The sequence below is a fragment of the Carya illinoinensis genome, chromosome 15 (assembly GCF_018687715.1).
Source record: "Carya illinoinensis cultivar Pawnee chromosome 15, C.illinoinensisPawnee_v1, whole genome shotgun sequence".
NCBI classification, from domain to species: domain Eukaryota; kingdom Viridiplantae; phylum Streptophyta; class Magnoliopsida; order Fagales; family Juglandaceae; genus Carya; species Carya illinoinensis.
In genome coordinates this window covers 34,766,509-34,790,342 of record NC_056766.1, presented here as the reverse complement: position 1 = coordinate 34,790,342, position 23,834 = coordinate 34,766,509, and the positions used below count along the sequence as shown (strand labels likewise).

General features: G+C 36.5%; 1 protein-coding gene and 2 long non-coding RNA genes across 3 annotated transcripts; 2 read left to right on the top strand and 1 right to left on the bottom strand.

Moving 5' to 3' along the window:
• Positions 1–48: 48 nt before the first annotated feature.
• Positions 49–532, bottom strand: LOC122295956. Its single transcript, XR_006238335.1, has 2 exons — positions 330–532; positions 49–150 (listed from the first exon to the last, which is right to left on the bottom strand). It is a non-coding gene; the product is annotated as an uncharacterized LOC122295956 (long non-coding RNA).
• An 18,567-nt stretch (positions 533–19,099) lies between these two features.
• Positions 19,100–22,467, top strand: LOC122296863. Its single transcript, XM_043106660.1, has 6 exons — positions 19,100–19,402; positions 19,484–20,714; positions 20,980–21,316; positions 21,476–21,563; positions 21,670–22,249; positions 22,334–22,467. The coding sequence occupies exons 1-6, from the start codon at positions 19,100–19,102 to the stop codon at positions 22,465–22,467; spliced, it is 2,673 nt and encodes an 890-aa protein (XP_042962594.1).
• Positions 22,468–23,130: 663 nt separating this feature from the next.
• LOC122295955 lies at positions 23,131–23,595 on the top strand. Its single transcript, XR_006238334.1, has 3 exons — positions 23,131–23,219; positions 23,341–23,415; positions 23,539–23,595. It is a non-coding gene; the product is annotated as an uncharacterized LOC122295955 (long non-coding RNA).
• The last annotated feature ends 239 nt before the right edge of the window (positions 23,596–23,834 follow it).

Here is a 23,834-nt window from a genome sequence, read left to right as displayed (position 1 = left end):
GCAGTGAGAGAACATACATTGATACAAGCACAAGTGCAACAGTGGGAATTAGAAACAACTCCTTTGGGGCGATCATATTTGCCACAACCTATCAACTCCATTCAATACATCCAAATCAGGGTCAAGAATCACCAACTCTCCTGGCAATCACTGAAGCAGTCAACAGAAAACTGGATAAGGTGATCATTGAAGGAGATTTTATACTGATAACCACAACATTTCAAAATCTGCACATCTCATAGATTTTGTAAATTCATCGTATCACTGACCACATATCATCTGTACCCAAAAATAAAAAATAAAAAATAAAAATACATTGGTTCCCAAACCTATTTGAATTAATGGTAACCCAAGTAAGTCGGTCGCGCCTGTTCGTACTATGTCTTTAGCGAATCGCCTGGCCTTCCATCTCCTACCACCAACGTTGGACGACCTTGGATTCTCAGGAAATTGTTTCCTTTAATATTTGTTATCTCTCTCACGTATTATATTGTTTTCCCCTTTATCTCTAAATACCTGTAACAGATGACGGCGCAGCTATATAAAAGTGAGAGTTTGGGAGGCTGCCGTTGCTAGGAATCGAGATCTGAAGGTGGTTCGAGAGGGAAAGGAAGTACAAGGGTAACACGTGAAGAAGGGACTTCTGTTGAGAAAGTACTTTGTTGCCGTGTACTTGTTCCGAGGTGGACCTCAAGAAATCCTGATGGGTTAAGGCTCCAGCGCCCTATGCCCATACTTATCTTTTCTTACTTACATTTATAGTTCACAGAAGTCTAAATGGGCCTTTTTTCCTATTTTAAGAAGACTGGTTATAACAAGGCCGTATCCTTTAAACTATTTCCTTGTTTTTATTTCTCTGTAAGTGTTAGTCGTCAGGCCCATGGCCTCATCCTAGTCTAATTTCCAGAGGCGCTCCTCTCGAAGAGAGTTACTATCTCTTACATTTCACTTTATTTTTTTATGAAAAATGTTAATGTGTCTCATAAATTTATCTTCTCATTTTAATCATTTATATATTTTAATTTATTTTTTACTTAATAATTAAGAAAGTAAATATTAATGTATTGATGTATTTTTATTTTATTTTGAGTAATGCTATATATATACAATCATTTTTACGTATTTTTTGCATACTCTATTAATGTGATTAGTTGTATTAATTTTTTTAATACACAATCAATCACATCAGTAGATTACATAAAATTAATTATACATAAAATTTTTATTTAGACGATATGGCACGCCCACTATTTTTCTGTTGTGCTACAATACCACAGAAAAGAAACAGCCAACCCATTCAGGTGTGGCTCCAGCCACATGTGGTGGCATTGCCAAAATTAAATTTTTGTAGGCATGTTCCAAAATAGCTTGTATCCATCTCTGTGGCTTTTTTTTGGAAGCGGCTACTATGCCGCCTTAAGTATACCGCTAAGTGTACTGTCTAGTTGTTATTGTTTTTTTTTTTTTCATTTCTTTAATCACTAAATAAAAAAAAATGCATCAATACACTTAAAATATACCGCTGGGCATACTGTCCAGTTGTTGTTTTTTTTTCATATTTTTTTAATCACTTTCTTAATCATTAAGTAAAAACAAATATACCAATACACTTAAAATCACTTCCTTAATCACTAAGTTAAAAAAAAAAAAAAAAACCAACTGTACACTGTAGTTGTACAAATGGGGCGGCACAATAGCATTTTCCTTTATGTTTTAGCCACCATCAATTTCTTGTGGTTTGATTTTGGATGTGATGCTATGTTTGAGGTTGTACTAGAAGTCTTAAAAAGTGTTCAAATAGCCTTAAAACTTATTTAATGGAAAAAATTAGGTTCTTTGAGTGTTACATATTAAAGTACTTGTTAATCTCATATAAACTAAAAAATACGTCTGACAAAAAGTATCATTTTTTATGTTTTTCCTCAATAAGCAAAAATAATCATATGATTTTTTGATAATTACAATTTTTAAACTTTCAAATATATGGTCAATTTTTTTCAAAATCAAATAATCATCATTAATATTTATGCCTCATAAAGCACTTTTTTAATTGAGCTGGAAGGCCTTTTTGCTAGCTGGAAGACTCAGATCATGGAACAAAAGATGATTGAGTGCATCTCTTTTGGAAGATCTCGCGGCTGTATGATCCATAAATGAACAAAAGATGTTTTAGTTAGGAAAAATTTTTGTAAAGATAAACTTATAAATTGATATAAGTTGATATGGTACTTTTGATTCTAAAACTAATTTTATTGTAAAACAGATCTAACGTATGTATTATATGAATTTATGTCAGTTTATGACTTTATTTTTGTGGAATCCCTTTATCAATATCTAATATTCTTGTTCTTATCTTGTTCAAGCACAAACATGCATTACAAGTATGTTTGTGAGCCAACTTGCAGTATCCACTAATTAATTCCCGGAATGAGCTTTAAGACTTTTGGGATTTCTATAAACTTAATTACAAATAGATTTTGTTTTCAGTTTATCTATAAACTTCCTTTTGTTTTCAAAGTTAGTACTGAATCTCACTAGTGTCGTCACTTCCTTTCGAAAGCACAATCAAACAAGCGGGTGAATTAATCAAGGAGCATGGATAGGCTAGTTTAAGAAGAGAATATAGTAAATAAAAATCAGCATTAATCTTTTAATTTTTGAAACGCGTTTCTTTTAAATAGAAAAATAAACCTAATAAAATATATAAAGATATAATTAACTTCATTAATAGTCACTTTCTTAACCATTAAATAAAAAAACTAAAAAAATAAAATACATGAGTGGTCAAATCGAGGGTTAAACTTAGACGGCATAATATCATTTTCATTCTTTTATTGTAAAGTAGATTTAACGTATTATATGAAAGTATATTAGTTTGTATGTTTATTTTTGTAAAAATATTTTGTGGCTCTAGCACTAGAGAACACAAAAGTTATTAGTTTTAACATGCTGTAATTAATGAAGAACTTTATGTTAGCTCTAATTTTGCTGACACTCTTATGTATTCACTTACAAGGGAACAAACAAAATCAAAAGCATACTACTAGCAGATATTCCTGAAGGCGAGAACGAGATAAGCTTGCATCCAGAAGCATTCATATAGATGAAAACACTTAGTGTGTTTATAAATCGTAGTGCACGTTTTTCTTGTGGACTTACTTATCTCTTAAACGAGTTAAGAGTATTTGATTGGCCTGAATATCCTCTACAATTTTTTCCATTCAATTTTAATGGAAATAAACTCATTGTCTTTAGAATGCATGGTAGCTTCATCAAGTAGCTAGCATACGCGAGATTCAAACCCAAGGTACAATTATAGTCTGCAATAATTATTTTATTTTATTTATGCAATAAACTTCCCTCATTTTTTTTTTCTTTTGCTTTTACAGAATTTGGCGACTATGGATGTCTCTAATAGCAAATTCTTAGCAAAAATCTCAAATGTTTCAAGCACCCCCAATCTTGATTGTATTGAAGGCCAGCTGGTGTAAAAGTTTAGTTGAGGTGCATGATTCCGTTGGATCCTTGGACAATCTTTCATATTTATGCTTTTTGCATTGTTCTAACCTCCGAAATTTGGGGAATTTTCTAACAAGGACTCAAGTTCTTTTAACCTCTTCTCAAGCTCTGTTTTGGAATTCATAGCTTCTCTTTACAATTTTTGCCATTCAATTTTAATGGAAATAAACTCATTGTCTTTAGAATGCGTGGTAGCTTCATCAAGGAGCTACTAGACGAGAGATTCAAGCCCAATGTCATGGGTGCTTGGGGCCAGGATCGTGAAGAAGAGAAGTGTGACTGTGTGCAGATCAACAACAGAAGGAGTGAAAAGTCCTGTAACAGATTTAACTGTCAAATGGTTGCACGACTTGTAGTTGTACTTTAGTAATACGTTGCATTTTGTTGTGAGAAGTGTGAATGCATCGTTTAGTTCTTTTAAGCTGTGTTAGTGATACGGTGCGTTTCATTTTCAGGGATTATGAGTGCATTTAATGTTTGTAGCCTTGCGTTTTGAATTCTTTCATGTGCTACGTGTATAAAAGCAGTGCATGGTCTGTGTAAATATCATCCTGAATCATTGAGTTTAATATGAGTTGGAGGTTGGGAATTCCTCGAAAATTCCTTGTCAAGATTCACGAAGGGAATCTTGCATTCGAGCCATTCTTGGTTCTTGTTTTCTGCATTCTCGGTTATCTGGAGTTTCTGTGTTTGCATTCTTGGTGTCTCTGGAGTTCTTATATTCAAGGGTTGCAGTAAGTTCTTGGTTATTGCAAGATCAAGAACGTTACAAGTGATATCAGTAAGAGTCGATCCTTACAGTTAGTGTCAATGGCAGAAGGCACACGTGCAGCGTTGAAATTTCAACAAGAAAGACCTCAAAAACAGCAAGAAGTGGTTCAGAAGCAATTGGATCAACATCATCAAGCAATCTCCTGCATGACTGAAAGGTTAGATCATATGTCGAATATGTTGAGTTCTTTAGTTGAATCTCTCAATGTTAATTCTTTTAGAGAAAGTGAAGTGTCTAGTGAACTAAGGATTAATGGTGATAGAACTGTTTTTCAGAGAAGTGTTAGACTCGAATTTTCACATTTTAGTGGAAATGACCTTGCTGGTTGGATCTTTAAGGCCAACCAGTACTTTGATTGTTTCCAAATTCTCTTCCATCAAAAGTTGATGGTGGCATCACACCACATGGAAGGAGAGGCATTGGTGTAGTATCAAAATGCCTTAAAATTCAGGTCTCTTTAATTCTTGGGAGTCGTTAGTAGTGTCTTTACAAGCAAGATTTGGACCATCAGCTTTTGATGACCCAATGGAAGCTTTAACAAGGTTAAAACAGACTACACAGTTTGTATACAACTCAGTTTGAGGCATTGTCAAATAGGTTGAAGGGTTTATCCGAGAGGCACAAGATGAGTTGTTTCATCAGTGGGTTGAGGGATGAAATCAGAAATCCTGTGAAGATGTTCAATCCCTTGAATCTTGGGGCTGCTTTTGGCCTGACAAAATTGCAAGAAGAATATGTTTTGTCCACAAGAAAGTCTTGGAGGCAAAATAGTTACTTTGCTGATAAATGGCCAATTACTAGTGAAAGGCCTATCGAGGGGGTTAATAAAGATCAGAAGGGTTGGGTTCCTTTTAGGAAGGTCAATTCTACCCACATAGATGAAAAAAGAAAGAAAGGGTTGTGCTTTCATTGTGAGGAGAAATGGAATCCCAGTCATGTTTGTAAAAAACCTAAGGTGTACTTTCTACATGGTGAAATTGGTGAGGATCAGGAAATGTTTAAAACTCTAATAATTATAGTCTACAATAATTATTTTATTCTCTCTCTCTCTCTCTCTCTCTCTCTCTCTCTCTCTCTCTCTGTTTTTCTTGATGATATTAGAAGTGCATGTTGTCTACTCAATATTGATGGTAGAGTTTAAAACATTTTATTTTTAAAATCATGACCTGAGGACTCCTCATATGTTTCTATGCATTGCTCAGAACGTCCTGGTTGCAAATTAATATATTTCTGTTTTAAGAATTCTTGGGAACTTGGGGTTTGATCATATCTTATTTCTTAGGTTAGGTTTGAGGGTGGTGTCAATATGTTGGGATCGTCCATTTGCATTTTTCTGATCCCTTCCTAACAAGTGTAAACCCTTAGAACTTTTATTTTTGGAATAACTCACCACACACATGCTAGAACCTTTTAGAGATTGACTAATAACATCCTCAATTATGTTCCTAAAATTGACAAATGACTGAAAGTTCCTAAAATTAACATCATCATATTTTGATGTTTCCATGTCTTTCTTGTGATGATGAGTGATGCTTGGGATTTTCAAGATTGAAGAACTACCTAACTTTCCTCTGTTCTGGTGCTCCAAATGCAGTTGTATCATTGGAATATGCTGCTTTATTTATTTTGCCTATGTGGGCTATGGAGTTCTTTAAATAAAATGGTTTAGATTTTGTCATCTCAGTATGAATGACCTGGAGGATCCTAAACATTTTCTAACTTATTTGTATGTTGAGGCTGTAGAACATAAACTATTTAATTGAAAACAATGATTAGGATTTTAAGATTGTTATCATAGAAATATCCTAAGAAGTAAGTTTTAGATTTGACTACTTATTTATATGAGTAGAAGATTTGACTTTATACATTAATATTAAGCATTAGAAATGAAAGTCTTACCAACCTTGCCTACCAAGTCATTGCTCTACATATAGATATATCGTGTACATGTATGTCATGTTAGAAGTAGTTGGAAATGTGGGAATTAATATATATGAGCAGTATAACATAAAACCTTGGGTGTAAATGTGGGAGATGGAGTTCTTGAATTAATTTAGATCTCCTCTTCCTTTCATGTAGATTTTGCACTATTGCCTACCTCCAACAAACTTGGTGGCTTGAAAACATATGTTCTGTTTTGATTATGTGCAGCCTTATGTTTTGGTTTGATGTTAACTTGCAGAAGTAATATTTTCAGCAAAGAGCTTGAAATAAGGACTTTATACTTGTGCTCAACTTGCATCTGGTTTGAAGGCTTGCATGTGCTATTGTCTGATGCATTCTTAAGATGAGAAACATCAATGTGGGTCTTTAGAAATTTGTATCTTTTTGTGTTAGTTGTATATCACACCTCAAAAGATTTAGCTATTTTTCTTTGATAGAAAACAATTATATCTTTTTGTGTTAGACTTCTAATTAGTCTAAGTCTAACACATTGCGGAGCTTACCAAACAAAATACCAATTTCTTTCTCTTTGTTATGACAAGTTTGGATGAGATGTCTGATCTTGGCACTTGATAATTGAGATTCTGACATGCTTTTGCTTATAAGTACCTTTACTAAATGGTAAATAGAATGTTATCGAATTTGATATAGTTGCTGGTTTTCTCCTTCCAGTTTCATAACATAACTTGTGTCTTTGTATCTATAGACTCTTTGTCAAGTGCTTTGTTTGACATTTCTGATGTTATGTTCTTTTGATTCTTTTAAAATTGCAACCCTTTGAGTAAAAGTGCTAGAGCAGTTGGGGCTGGTTTATTTGTTCTGACAACTAAAACAGGGTGTATGCCAATGACTGAGGTCTTCAAATCTGTTGCCCTGTTTTGCATGAATGGGTTATACACTTAACAGTTTATGCACTTTATGCTTTTAGTTTTTGTTTAATATTTTCCAATATATGAAGCCACCATCTGCCTGCTATGAGATATGTTTAATATACTTCTTGATGTTATATCTCCTTGATTCTGATCACGGCTTCCTTGTGTAATATTTTTCTTATTAGTAAATAAGATTTTATTGTACTTGATTATGATCAGGAATCTCCTAAGGTACTTGTATACTTTTTAGAGCTTATTTTCTCTAAGAAATTGGTTCAAGAAACTGTTGTAGATCTTCTGAAGGTGAGTTTTCTTACATGCTCCGCATCGTTGAGAGCATTTTCAAAAGCTAAATACCGGTGTCTCAAGATTCAATTAAATTGAGAGACAAGACAACAGAGAAGCCACCCTATAATCCTCAATTTACGACACTCCAGTTCATCTCCTTGGAAACGTAACTACCATATTTGGAAAGACAGTGCCCACATGCCATTCTCCTTGATTTACTCTATGCTTCTTTTAGATAACTTGTATAGGATTATTAGCTAGTTTATTTAGTCTTTCTTGACCTATATAAATGATCCTCTTGGGTTCCTTTGTATATTGACTTACACAGAATACTTGAATATACATAAACTCTCAATCTCCATGTTGTCTTGTTTCACGTTATTTTCCTCTCAACAGAATGATGGCAAATCTTCCTCATTCTTCACTCAATTCTAACATGGTATCAGAGCAGGATCTTTGATCTGTTCTTTTGCTCACCTTCCTCGTTCTGATTTTCTTCTGCTACTATCAACTCTCATTCAAGTTTCGTCATGTCTACAGAGGAAACTGTTGTTAATCCTTTTGCCAGAAATCTCTCACCATCCGAAGACCCCAACAACCCATATTTCCTACATCATTCTGATGGCATCAATACTGTTGTCATTACTCCACCTCTATTTGGCCCCAACTACCTATCATGGAGCCGATCCTTTACTCTTACTCTTTCTGTCAAGAATAAATTAGGCTTCCTTGATGGAAGCATCACCACTCTTGCTGGAACTAGCAATCTTTATGGATTGTGGGTCAGATGTAATAATCTCATCCTCTCTTGGATCCATCACTCCATATCCCAGGAGATATCATCAAATGTCTGCTTCATAGGTGATGTTAAGAAAGTATGGGACAAACTCAAAGACAGGTTTGCACAACCTGACAATGCTCATATTTATCAACTTCAGCATCAACTTGGGACCATCATACAAGGAACTTAGTCTGTAAATGAGTATTTTACCCAACTAAACGCAGTATGGGAAGAGATACACAGCTATCGACCATCACCAAACTACTCATGTGGTCTATGCACTTGTGATGAACTTGGTTCTGTTGGAGAAAGGGAACAAACAGACTATGTCCTTAAGCTCCTTATGGGCTTAAATGAGACATATGATGGCATTCAAGGTCAAATCATCATCATGAGCCCCATGCCCCCACTTGACAAGGCCTTCTCGCTGGTGCTTCAAGAGGAAAGACAGATGCAAGCTCGGGTTGCCATTCTTCCTGCTGCAGAATCTTGTGCTTTGGCAGCATTTGACCATCAAACCAAGAAGAGAGATAAGTTTGACCTCACTTGTTACAATTGTGGAAAAATTGGACAAACCAAGGATAAGTGTTACCGGTTGATTAGATTCCCTCCTAATTTCAAGTTTACAAAGAACAAACAAGGAAACAATCACTTTGCAAATTAGACCACCAGTCAACCCTCTTATGGCAATGCAGCAGAACCTACCCAACTAGCTTTGAGTCAGACTCAGATACGGCAACTCATGCTATTGGCCAATTCTCAGACATCACAACTCAGCATAAAAGACTCAGGCAAAGGAAAGAATGCCTCACAGCCTGACCCTACCACTCACATCTCCCACATGGCAGGTATGATGACTTACCATTCACCCTTCATTATTTCCTTTGAACATGATCACCATCTTGCATCCATGACCACCTGCATTTCACACAAACCAAAACACATCATATGGATAGTGGATAATGGAGCCACAGACCACATGGTCTGTTCCACCACCCTTCTCTCCTCCATCACTTCAACTTCTCAAGCTTATGTACAAATGCCAAATGGAGAAAAAGCACAAGTCACTCATATAGGCACTGTTCAGATCAGTAACACCTTAACCCTCCACGGAGTACTATGTATACCATCTTTTTCTTTTAATCTTCTCCTAGTTAGCAAGTTAACTCAAAACTCTTCTCTGTGTCTTATTTTCTCTCAAAAACAATGTCTCATTTGGGACCTAACTACATGGACAATGATTGGAGTTGCTAGAGTACGAGAGGGACTCTACTTCCTTGATTCCAATTCACTAGGAAGTCCTTTTGTCAATCAAAGTCCAGCAACAACCAATTCTGATCTCAACCATTTATCTCGAGTCCAACAAGTCAAGATTTTCATTCATGGCATTTTAGACTAGGGCATGTATCAAATCAGAGGTTAAATTTGATTTCTTCTCATGCCTCAGATGTAAGATGTACTTATTTCAATCAATCTAATGTTTTCCATTTTGCAAAATAGAAAAGAAATCCCTTTCATAGCAGTGTTTCTTTCACCTCTTCTCATTTTAAGTTAATCCATTGTGACATTTGGGGACCATATTTACAAGCCACACCTCAAGGACATCAATATTTCCTTACTATAGTAGATGACTATAGCCGAATGACATGGATTTTTTTTTATGAAGTTTAAATCTGAAACTCAAAGTCTCTTGTAGTCCTTCATCCAAATGATTCAAACTCAATACAATCTTAAGGTAAAATAAATCAGATAATGGAGCAGAGTTTTTAATGCAAGAATTCTATAATAAATATGGAATCCTTCATCAAAAGACATGCTGTTCTATTCCGGGCCTCTCTCCCCACCAAGTTTTGGGGAGATGCTGTCCAAGATGAACACACTTTATCTATGCGTCCACCTTGAAGGGGAGTCTCAAGATTCAATTAAATTGAGAGACAAGATAACAGAGAAGCTACCCTATAATCCTCAATCTACAGCACTCCAGTTCAGCTCCTTGGAAACATAACTACGATATTTGGAAAGATAGTGCCCACATGCCATCCTCTTTGATTTACTCTATGCTTCTTTTAGATAACTTGTATAGGATTATTAGCTAGTTTATTTAGTCTTTCTTGTCCTATATAAATGACCCTTCTCGGGTTCCTCTGTATATTGACTTACATAGAATACTTGAATATACTGAAACTCTCAATCTCCTTGTTGTCTTGTTTCACGTTATTTTCCTCTCAATAGAATGATGGCAAATCTTCCTCATTCTTCACTCAATTCTAACACGGTGCACAAAAGAATGTAAGAGTTTTGTACATACTATCTTTTGTCATTTTTGTCACTTTATTCTAGATTTTATTTTATAGCATTTATTTAGTTTAAGTAGAAAGGATTTTTTTTTTTTTTTTAAGAAGACGATATCTATTATCTTGTAGGTCAAATGCATGCACATGGACCACAAATCCTTCTTGGAAATTTATGAATGATCTCGCGAGCAATATAGGAAGCCTATAATATGAATGGATAATCACTACAAGAAAATAGGCCTAAAGCAGCGATTTTGAAACTGCTGCAAATTAAACCGCTGCAAATAATGGTTATAAGTAGCGATTACAAACACGCCGGTGTTATTTTACATTAAGCTCACGCGTGGCCCTAATGTCAATATTTGCGCCGATTATTAAACTAAAAGCAACGATTTACGTCACTGCAATTAGAAAAATAATGTCCCGGTGTGGGTCCCTACTTCGCAACAAGCCCGCGCGCGAAAATTAGGCAAGTTTTATTTATCCCCCTCTTCTATTTTCCTCCTTCACCGTCCCGACTCCCACAGTACCCAAGCCGATTTTCATTTTCCTTCCTTTGCCATTTTTGGCTACCTGCAAATCCACCCACCCGAACTCAACGCCATTTTCGCCTACCTACGAATCCACCCACCCGAACCATTTAATCCACTCAAAATTTGAGAGTGTGTGGTTTGGCCTTCCGCTATTCGTATGACCCATTATCGTTCCCGAGAGCATACGAAACCCATTTGGTCTGCCTCCATCTTAGGTTAGCTTGTGACTGGGCACGGGCATTCCACCATCGTCATCGGAAAATCTCTGGGTTCAAAGCTTGGGACTCTGTTTCGTGAACCACAGGTATTTCATTGGGAAATATCCCCACTCGTTGGTTTCGAAAAAATGTGCATTTTTGGCTTGTAGAACAAATTTTTGGGATACTGATTGTGAAAGCTTGTCCGGCGTTGACGTATACTGCAGAGTTTTACTGATTTTTGGGGTTAAGGGCGAAAGGGATGCTTCCTGATTGACACCAGTTTTCATTTTCCCCCTCTGAGAGAAATATATATATATATATATAAAAATGGTTGTAGGCGTCGAGTAACTTGCCCTGTATACGTCCTTAGTTGCTCTGGTTGTCTTCCTCAGCTACATTAAATTAATCAACTTCTAGTTACATCACTAATATTGACTACGATTATTTGCTGAAAATAATAAATTGGAAGCTACCCGAGGCAGGTATTGTGGATAGATAGTGGTACTTTTTTTTTAATCCAAACATGTTGATGGATGATTGAATCAATGGATGTTAGTATGATTAGTTTATTTCTTTTCCAATGATTAAGTTGCCTACCATCGAAAGAAACTTGCCCAAAATCTCTGCTTATTGGGAAAATTATTACATTAAAAGAGGATTAACTCCTAAAAAATTATGCTATTAACAATAACATAATAGGCAAGTAAGTTAACTGGTTGGGTTTCTCTCTCTCTCCTCACATGACCATGGAGATTTCTTTAGGCCCTCATAACCATCATTAGTTAATTTAACCTGCTGTTGGGTTGATTTTATGCATAGGACGTGACATGCTGTTGATTTTATGATTTTATTACTTCTGTATGAAACATTGCTATTATTAGTTAATTTAACCTAATATGTTTTTATAATTATATCCTTGTTTAACTAATAATAAATATTATGATGCAGTATTAAGTTAAAAATTTGAACTGAACAAGGATGAAAATTATTAAATGTTTATTTTTATAACATATTAGATCAGCTTCATTATCAACTTACTTCATCAAAAGACAGATTGTATGCTTCTTTTCACTACTACAGTCTTTTGGTGTCTTCGATTGGGTTATGAGTGTAATGGATCAAATTGACAATTTGATTCCAATGTTTCCAGTATATATTAGAGGAGTCATATTTATTTATTGGTCGTTAATGTTGTTTTGATGGAGATTCTATTTAATTGGTGATTCATATCATATTTATTTATTTTAAAGCTTATTGAATTTGATTCATATCATGTTTTTCATTATCTTAATAATTGAAGTTTGAATGATTAATCATTAGGTGATCTCAAAATGCATATCATGGTGTAAATACATTCAGCCAAATGATAGAATAAAAGAACTAATAGTTTTGAATTCCAAAACTGCTTAATGATTAAACATTTAAGTCTCAATTATAATGCCACTAAAAGGTCATAAAACCTATAAATCTCAAACTATTTCACTATTATTTATAAATTATTCACTATTATTCTCGTTACTATTTACAATTAATTGAAGATACTCTGTATCAGAATGAAGCCTATAAATGTAAAGGTATTGAACAAACTGCTGAGTTTTAGGCCGAGTCGAGATGTTTGTATGACGTGGAAAGCCATATGCAAGTGGTTGGATTAAGATAGGAGCATTGCTTTTTCTGGCTTCCCTTTTGATTCTTAGGAGTTGACAAGGCCATGAACCTGAACCCATTCTGGTGCTCAAAACTGCCAAAGGGGTCCCAGAGATGGAAACTAAGCATAGAAATGTTAATCCCCACTTTATACATTTTTAATTCTTGAAGCTTAGGGCACATTTTCTGATAGAAAGTGTTGAAAACTTGGGCTCTTCTTATGTGTCACCTAGGATTTTTATCCAAGTTTTCAGACTCAAAGGGGAAGGGAAATACATACATAATGTGGGAATTACAAGAATAAACCTAAACTAAATGATGAAAAATTTCATCACTAGGGGTGCAGGAAGTTGTTTGACCACTCCCATTCTCCTATCAGTGAATCATTTCTGCTGTGCAAACAGTTTTGGTTCACTAAAGACTGTTAGGCAATCTTATGATTGTGTTTTCTTATATTTAGTTCTGAATATTTTCTCATCCATCCCCCAACAAGGCCTGTTTCTCCAATAAATATTAGAGGCCATATCAACCATTCTCCAACTATGGTTTTTAATTGCCGTATTTTAGCAGAAGTTGAGAAAGAACAGGTGTGGCAATAGGGTTTTTGAACTGTGTGATGATGCATCATATATGACAGAACCTTTGCTCCCAATGGTTACCAAAGAGTCAAAGACAACCATGCGCTGTAATATGGCTTGAATTCTTGACCTTCTACACAAGAATAGACATGTATGACATATACAGATAATCCGGTTGCTCTTTTCACCTAGCCTATTTAGCGCAGTAACTGGCTCTGGAATAAATTGATGGCCTCCGGCTGCGTTCATGCAAAATCTCTACTGATAGGCCGTGTTATGCCCATATGAATGGAGTCATATATGCGCCCTGGATTAGGAAGAAATTAGCTAATTAAGTCTCCAACACTTTCAATTGATAGTGATCATGATAATGATTATGGTATCCATTTTATTCCCCTAAAATAAAGAAAGCAAGGAAAAGTTGCAGCATCTTATCCTTGGGAATATTCTGATCCCATAAAGTACTGTCCCCACTAAAAAATACAAAGGCTGCAGGCCAAATTCTAATCCCATAAGTTTCAAAATAAATCATTAGAGAATAATAATAAATCATACAATTAATTTATTTTGTAATTGGTTGATATATAGTTTCAATATTTCATTAATAATATATATTTTTTATTCACATGATTCCACTGAAAAGTCTGAAGATAACAAAAAACTTTCGGTCAGTACGTACTAGGTATTTATTCTTTCATCTACTTGCATGGGGTGCATGTGGCTCCTTGTGTCACTAATATAAGTCATTGAATCTGTCACGAACTTTTAGACAGATTTGTGGATTCTTATTAATTAATTGAGATCTTCTCTAATTTCTTGACTGAATTAGAAGGTCCAATGCAACGAGAAATAGATACAACATTAAATGCTCATGTGGGATTCACGCTTTTATTCCCACAGCGCTAAACATTGTAAGGTCCACATGTTATGTCTATTTCTCTCCACAATTTAATCATTCAATTTGATCGGACAAGTGAAGAGGATTTTATATGAATCCCTTCGAATGTGAAAAAACTCATAACCCTGCGTATGGAGTGGAAAGGATTGATTTATTGACATCAAGACATTCTTCCTTCATTCTTGATATATAACAACATGTTCTTCTAGTGGTGGAAGTAAGTCTGGTTCATTGAATGAGAGCCCCATAGACAAAGATATCCTACTCGGGGTCCTAGGATAGTATGCTGAGATCCTTTTTCCCTTGCCATCATAAATAACAGCATCTTCCTCGTCTGGTACTTTACATTGTTCCCCTAATATAATTGTCTTCATCCAAACAGAGTCTTCGATCTTCAACTGCTCTTTCCTCTGACGATTTTCCTCCCTTCTTGCCAATGACAAGCTTTCTGTTGATGTTGAGCATGCAAAATCTGAGATTTGCTTAAATATATGGCATGATGTTGTTACTGTTGCTCATTTTTTCATAACTTGTGGTCTGTAACTTACTTTACTTATTATGGCATTTTTGCTTAGCTGCCGTCCTTATGGCTTTTTTTATTTTCTATCTAAAGATTCCTGTTGAAGTTGTTAGTTGTTATTTTCAGCAATGGGTGCTTCTCAGAGTGGTTAAGGAGATCTCAAGAGAAGCATTCAAGTGTACTCTGTCAACAGTGTTCAGCATTTGTACAATTTGATTTGAAGAAACCACTTTCTCACAATATTGGGGAGGTAGGCATAAGAGCTTTGGGTTATATGGATAAGATGTTTTGTCTAGCAAATGTGCATTGGAGTTATTATAAACGTGTTATTTTGGTCGAATAGCATCCTTTTGTTGTTTACTCTCTTTATGCATTTGTCAGTGGAATAGCATCCATTTGTGGAGAGATACAAGAATAGTGACGCTCTACAAGGACTTTAATGGTAATTACAAAACAAAGTTGATCTGGGTTAATTTACTGTTTATAAATTGAAGAACTTCTCACTTCTTAGTAAAAAACATGAAATGTGTGTTTGGTTTGATATATGTTTATATAGTAGCATTTAGGGAAACCTCCCTCACTGATATTTTCCTAGGGTCCAGAGTTCTCACACAGGATGGAGGGAATTGGGAAAGCAAAATATAATATACTTTATTACAGTTTGGTTTAACCAATCACATATAAGTATAGTAGTACCCGTTTATTTGAGGTAGTACTTGTTTATAGAGTATAGTTTAAATTTAGTACACGTGTATGCTGAGCAGTATCTGTTTGGTAAAAGTTGGAAGTCTCATCTTTGGTCTCACTTTCCCTCCAAACAAGTAGCTAGATCAAGTTTAGGGGCTTTTGCCTTTTGGAGCTTTTTGCTAAAAAAGAAAATGAAAGGATAGCCTAACATTTAACTAAATTCACTCCAATGAGTATACAATGCCATTGAGAGCAAGGGGATTACTTCATTGCTTCAGTAGCCCGAGTAGTTGGTCATGGCTGTAAATCCAAGAGTTTTCAAGGCTTTGGAAGCTATGAGTACCGAAGGAATTTCTAAATTAATTGGTCATAACAGATCTAAAGCTACTATAGAAACTGTATGATAAAAATTGAGAAATATTTGAAGAAAGTAATTATCAGACACTTGTAGATTCTGTAATGGAGCCTAACAGAAAAATAGTAAACTGAACTAATATGGGATTGACATGCAGTAATTAATTGCATGTCATGTAAAACTCTGATAATTATGAAAAGAAGGCTCTCAAGATTTCAGGTCATGGAATCTTCATGGAGCAATATAGAACCATGTGGTTCTATGGGCAGAAGTGTGTCTAGTTGCCAAATGACCCAGCACTCATTCCCCACAAAGGGAAGGACCCTGTTTCATATGTAGTCTATAGAAATGTCACTCTCCTCTTGGGCAACCTAATTTATAATTAGGTTGCATGAATAATTATATAAATTAATGGGAATAAGTCTCATTTCCAGTGGATTACATAAGAATGTTTCGTCTGATCCAGAATTAATTGTTATTAGTGTTCTTTGTTTTGCTTTGAATTGATGCAATGAGCTACTTAGACCGTGTCTATGATAGAGGCAGGACATACAGCTTCGGAATGTCGTATGTAAGAGAGGTTGACATGTAGGATGCCACATGTCAACCTCTCCTTCTTGTGCCATTCCATCTCACCATTTTGTATTATATTGTTATCATCTATATTGACCACCTAGCCATCATCAACTTCACCAATATCATTCTAGTTAGCTAGATTGACTATCTAGCTATCAACATCCCTGTTCAACACCACTACCCTTTTCCAATCACACCTTGCACATTCTCATGCAACCAGGGTCAGAATTTAGTTAAATTGGAAAATTTAAGTTAAACCCAGTTTTAGTTGCTGCTGCTAGAGATCAACATTGAGTTACTTGTCAGCGATTGTGATATCTTGCTAATTACTTTTATGGAAAAAACTGAGCCCACCAAGGACCCCCCCAAAACCATTTCTTAATTCTGAAAATAGGGGAAGATTATGCTATTGAAACGGTGTCCAAGTGAATCAAGTGAGGTCTATTAACTTTTTCTGTATCTTTTTGCCCAAATGAAATTAAAAACTTAAAAATATGTTTTGTCTGTCTTAATCTTCCCCTGCCTTTTCGCTCTGCTGCTATATGTGGTTTTAAGCACTTGCAAAGGAAAACTCATAACTAATTATTACCCTTCTATGAATCTCTTACAAGTGTGATAATGAACTGGCTAGAAAACTGATTTGTTGTGCACTTTTTACACCTTAGCGTCTCCCCATTAATCCATCCGAGTTCACCATGATAACTTAAGAAGCGGTTCAGCACTGTGAAGAGTACAATACTTGATCCTAACATCAGAACACTAAATGGCTGAACAGAAATTGTCTAAGTAACTCATTAAAAGTGAACTGGTATCACCCTAACTTCTTCAATGGCTTTGATAAAACTTTGGATTAGTCTTTTTTTGCATTAAGCATGTAATTTTATTAAGTCACCAATCACCAGGGAGCAAATTTCTACATCATTCCTCCAGTGAAGAAGTATAATTTTTTTCCTAAACTGATTCATTTTCAGTGATTGTATGAAGCTGTACAATGATTGTTACATATATATGGCAGATACCATCATTGAAGTTTCAGTTTCTCTAGGCATTAAGCTTTTTTTTTTTTGTGTTACATTCAAGGAATTATGTTGACTGTATTCTATTTCCCCCAGTTATCTCTATTTTTTTACCGACTGGCCTTAGGATCATGTCAATTTAGGCCACATGAGTTACAGTTGATCTGCTTTGAAAATTTTTACCAACCTTGAATGTTTATAGAAGACTTTTGTTACCTGCCATACCTACGTTAGCAAGCATAAACTGGATTATCCTTAACCATCATGTTTGAAATTAATGGCCTTGCTAGAACGACCCATATCTCTTTTATATGAACTTGAGGAAAATTAAGAATAAATTGTGGGTTTCTAGGACTACATCATGGAAGATGGGATCTTCTTTACAAGATTGTAGTGGCCACCGTAATCCCAAGTAGATACCATTCTTGTTTGTTCAGTAACTTTGCATCAATTGACAAACAGTTCTTATTAGATAAAAACTGATGCATTCTATCATTTTTCAGCGAGATACACTCGATTTAACGTGTAATATTTATGATAAAAAGAGGTTATAATTCCTAGATATGTATAGAAAAGAACCTGGCATCCTAACCAAGTCATGGAGGCCAAAGCAGCAATGACTTTTTTTGATTTGCTTTGTACACCATTAATCAGTAGTAACTCTATTGAAACACACACATCAATAAATTTCAGATTATACAAGGTTTCTTACTTTTTACATAATTATACGTAGCAAGATTCAACAACCATGAGAAAACATAGTGCCAGAGAAACCTTCCCATCAACAACCTTCCCATAAAACCTACCTAGCAGAACTTGCTACTGTATCTCGCAGCCATTTGGTACACCAAATGGGCACTTTTGTTCATAAAGGTGCATTCGAAAAATATATATAAAATTCAAATATCTTGCTGCACATTACATCATCATGATTCAGCACCATCATCATGCAATCACAGCCCATGAATAGTCAAAACATTTCACTGGCTGATTCTTTATTAGTTTGGGGAGATGCAAACATGACCTATGCCAAATATTAATTATAAATGGGAAATTACCATTTATAAGTAATTGACATTTGAAAACATACCAAGTTTGAAATATTCTATAAGCATCAGCTATCCAACAAAAGGTATTATGAGTGCTCCAAATGGGTACTACCATCTCAACTGTAATACACCATATTAAGCATTGAAAAATGTGGTATTTTCCCCCTGTGTAATCTTCCTCGTGCTCCACATGCCTGTTACTTCTTCACCCTACCTTGTGTTTATTATAACTTCAATATCAAAACCACTCATGGAGTTTTCTTTTTATTAGATGGACAAAAGTTGGATGAGTTTGGGTGATAGACTTCTATCACCTGCTTACGCTGAAGGGGTTAACAGTTTCCTTACAATGGCACGAACTCATTCCATAGGAAGTGATCGCATTCGATGTCCGTGCCGTATATGCTGTAATAACCTCTTCTTGCCTATATTTGAGGTGGAGTCGCACTTGTTCATTAAAGGGATAGATCCAACTTACACTCGATATTTCATGGGGAGGAGGAAACACTCCCCATCATTGACGATGATGTTGATCCCAGAGTTGAAAGTGGAGACGTGTACATTGATGACATGGACCGTATGTTCGATGACATACGGGCAGCCACATTCGAAGATGCTCCTGAAGACAACACAACGTCACCAACTCACTCAGCAATACCACAGTCCTCCCCATCCACTACTATCGACCAACTATTAGAGGATGCCCAACGTCCTCTTTTTGACGGCTGCACAAAATTCTCAAAGCTCTCGTTCGTAGTGAAGTTGTTACACATTAAAATACTTGGTGGGTGGTCAATCAAGTCTTTTGATATGCTTCTAAGCCTTTTGCGGTCAGCCTTTCCTAATGCTGAATTGCCACAATCATATGAGGAGGCAAGGACATTAGAGCGCGGTTTGGGTTTCACGTACCACAAAATTCATGCATGCCCTAATGACTGCATCTTATTTTGGAAGGAAAATGCTAATCTTAATGAGTGCCCTATCTGTAAGGCTTCACAATGGATGCCAAATACACACGGCTCACGAGTAATCCCTCAAAAAGTGCTTCGGCATTTTCCTTTGAAGCCAAGATTGCAGCGTCTCTTTGTGTCAAGCAAGATAGCAGGTGACATGAGATGGCATAAGGAGCAGTGGGTCACCGATGATACTAGTATGAGACATCCTGCTGACTCTGAAACCTGGAAGACATTTGATCAAGCTAACCCCAGATTTGCTAGGGATGCTCGCAATGTTAGGCTCGGGTTGGCAAGCGACGGATTTAATCCCTTCAACAATCTGGCTAAACCTTATAGCATTTGGCCAGCGATTCTTGTCCCGTATAACTTACCACCGTGGTTATGCATGAAAGACATGTTCTTCATGACATCTCTCATTATCCCTGGCCCAAAATCACCAGGGAATGACATTGATGTTTATTTGCAACCGTTAATTGATGAGTTATTTGAACTTTGGGAACATGGGGTACCTACATTTGATGCATCTACTAAGGAAATGTTCATGTTACATGCTGCCTTATTGTGGACAATCAACGACTTTCCCGCATATGGAAATCTATCTGGGTGGTCAACAAAAGGGAAACTGGCATGTCCGTCTTGCAATGAAAGTACAGATTCCAACTGGCTGAAATATGGCAGAAAACATTGTTATATGGGACATCGACGTCTCTTACCGACAGATCACATGTGGCGAACGAGAAAAGCCTTGTTCAATGGTAAAGAAGATCTTCGTATGCCACCAACTATGGTTGAAGGAGTGGATCTTTTAACTCAATTACAAATGCTTGGAGATATTCACTTTGGAAAATCTCGTAGGAAGAGAAAACGCACTGCGGAAGAGTTGAACTGGACAAAGAAAAGCATCTTTTTCAAACTACCTTATTGGTCAACTTTGCGGCTTAGACATAATCTAGATATTATGCATATTGAGAAGAATATTTCCGAGAACATATTGGGCACTCTTATGAACATTCCCAGCAAGACAAAAGATAATGCTAATTCTCGGCGTGACTTAGAGATCTTGGGCTTCAGAAAGGAATTGCATTTGAAACGTGAAGGTGAACGTGTTACAATGCCACATGCATCATACACATTACATGGAGATGAAAGGAATAAATTCTGTGAGTGGCTTGCTGAGGTTAAATTTCCAGATGGGTTCGCTGCCAATATCACGCATTGTGTATCTATACGTGATTCCAAAATCTCTGGGCTAAAAAGCCATGACCATCATGTTTTTTTGCAAACACTACTTCCTATTGCTGTGGGGGGGGGGGGGGTTCTTAAAGAGGGATATTGCATTGGCTTTGACTGAACTTAGTAGTTTCTTCAAAGAGTTGTGCGCCCGAACATTAGATGTGAATCGCCTATAAAAACTTCAAGTTGATATTGTCACCATTTTATGCAAACTGGAGATGATATTCCCTCCATCTTTTTTCGATGTTATGGTCCACCTAGTTGTACACTTACCCCTTGAGGCCATTCTTGGAGGTCCAGTTCAATATCGATGGATGTACCCGTTTGAAAGGTACCTGGGCAAATTCAAGCGGTATGTTAAGAATAAAGCAAGTCCAGAAGGTTCAATAGTGGAAGCTTGGGTTCACATCGAGTGTTTGACATTTTGCTCCATGTATCTCCAAGATGTTGAGACGAAGTTTAATCGAGCAGATCGCAACATTGATAGTGTAGAAGAGGAGACTATAGATGGGTTCAAAATTTTCAACCAGAAACTTCGTCCCTTGGGTATGGCTAATAATGTGCAATTCGAAGTTGAACTCCATACAACAGCCATTTGGTACGTGCTAAACAACTGTATTGAGATTGGACCGTATTTAGAGTAAGCAATCATTACTTCCTTCGTGCTTTCTCCAAACAACCTACTACCATTCGATTTATAAAATTACGTCACTGACAATTTCTTATTTGCCATCATTTTCTTCCTCAACAAATGCAGGGAACACTACGACAAATGCAGGGTGTCAAACCCAAATTCTGTAGATCGCATGCACCAAACCAAGTTTCCAATTTGGTTCAAGCAACGTGTAAGTTAACTTGCTAGTTATCTACTTTGTGTAATTATACCCGACCCTGATATGACAATATCACTGACACTATAAGTTCATGATAACCATCCTGATATTCATGTAGGTTCTGGACCAGCGTAACAACAATCCACTTGATGTGTCTCAAGATTTGTATGTGTTAGCTTGTGGTCCTGACCGTTGGGTTGCATTATATGCTGCCTGCATTATAAATGGTAAACGGTTCCATACGAAGTCTCGTGAAATTCGCTGGCGTTCACAAAATTCTGGGGTATTGGTAACTGGTGACGAAGCTACTGATAATGTAGACTTCTATGGTGTTATCAATGATGTAGTGGAGCTACACTACATGGGAGGTCGTAGAGTGTACTTGTTCAGCTGTGATTGGTTTGATGTTGGTGATAAGAAACGGGGGGTACGAGTAGACGATCATTTAACTAGTGTCAATATGAATAGGACGTGGTATAAGGACGAACCATATGTGTTGGCATGCCAGGCTTCCCAGTGTTTTTACATTAGGGATATCAGGGCGAAAGGGAACTGGTATGTTGTGCAGAAGTACAATAATAGGAATGTGTATGACATTCCTCCAGTGCAGAGGGTTTTAGATAGTAATGATGGCGAATCAAGTGACGATGATGCCTATCAAGAGAATGAGTCCCCATATGACTATCCACTTTTGCATTGTGATGCATGTCCAGTGTCAACTCCACTTAGTAGGAATGATATAGAACCTACCCATATTGATGCACGAGACTGCGTGGACCCAGGTGGTCCACGCAGAAATTCACCAGATTTTATTGATGATGGCATGGTTCCATCTGGTTTTGGAGATGCTTATGGTGATTGGGAAGACTCAGATGAGGAGGACCCATCCACCGAGGAAGAGTCTGACTCAGAATAATCAACTGCCAACATATTGATATTAGGTGAATTCTCAATGTTTTACCATATGAATACCCTAATATTTTGAATTCTCAAGGTTGTTCCATCGGCCGCCAATTTGTTATAAGCATGCACTTGCATTTGACTTGATTTATTTAAACCCGAGCAACAACAATAAATTTAATGTTAGGGTACTGAATTTTCGATACTCGACAAGTCTTATTAGTTTAATGAGGTTATATTATTGGAGTGTGAGATTATATTTGTTCACTACACTTGACTAGATTGATAATTTTTTTCTATTATTCCATCTCAGGTCGGGCGAATGAGTGACAACTGGGGATAGTGTTCTTAAAAAAACTAACGCAATCCCATCTCAACATTAGGCGTTAACGAGGAGCATGAACGGCCGAGGTACATATTCTGACATGCTTTGGCAATTAAAATATGCTCTAGATATGATCCTAACACAAATGAAATGTTGCTTAAATGCAGGTGAGGTAGTGGGAGCTAGTGGCTGCGGTCGGTCCAAAGGCCGAGCATTCCGTGGTAGAAGATTGGTGCCTTATTCATGCCGAGCCCGGCGGCCTCGGGGTGCTCGGATTAGTTCATACCATACACCAGGAGACGTGTACGAGGCCAGCTCAGATGACTCTACCCAACCCCCAAGCCATCCATGGTTGCCACCGTGTGCGGCCACAACACTGGTGGCCGAGCCTGACAGTGTCACCTCACCCATTATAAGGCCGGAGCCTGATAGAGTTCAAATCGGTATAGAAAAAATAGTGTCTATTTTATATTACCATTTGAAATAAACATATTTTGGTCTTGGCATATATTTGTAAATTCCATCAGAACCTCACTTCCCTAATACTGTTATTATGTCATACAGGTGTGAATGCCTCCACGGAGCCTAACAGAGTGCCGTCACCCAATCTAGAGGCAGAGCCTGCTAGAGTTCAAACTAGTATAGTCCACATTCAAGCATCTTTTTTTCACATATTGAATATACATATCATGGTGGTTACAATAGGAATGCTGCATTAATTTATAAGTAACTAGATTGACATATTGTTATTATGTCATATAGGTGTGGACATCCCCACAGAGCCTAACTTAGTGACCTCACCCAATATAGAGGCAGAGCCTACTAGTTGCCAAATCGGTATGGTTCATATATGTGTGACATAAAAAATATAAAATATATATACGTTACATGGTGTTACAATAAAGTTAATAATAATACATTAGCCTCCTAACCATATATTATTTTTTATTATGTATATACAGGTGAGGACATCCCCACGGAGCCTGTAGTGAATCAGGCGCAAAGGAGAAGTGGACGTGGGCCAGCCAAGTGTATTGAATTTGAGAAATTGCGAAAAC

Bases quoted from the DNA above. Each gene is read 5' to 3' on its own strand.
- LOC122296863 (XM_043106660.1), top strand. From the start codon at position 19,100: ATGGACCGTATGTTCGATGACATACGGGCAGCCACATTCGAAGATGCT. The intron at 20,715-20,979 runs GTGATTCCAAAA...TGGTCCACCTAG, and splicing joins CACGCATTGTGTATCTATAC to TTGTACACTTACCCCTTGAG. The intron at 22,250-22,333 runs GTGATGCATGTC...GCGTGGACCCAG, and splicing joins TGACTATCCACTTTTGCATT to GTGGTCCACGCAGAAATTCA.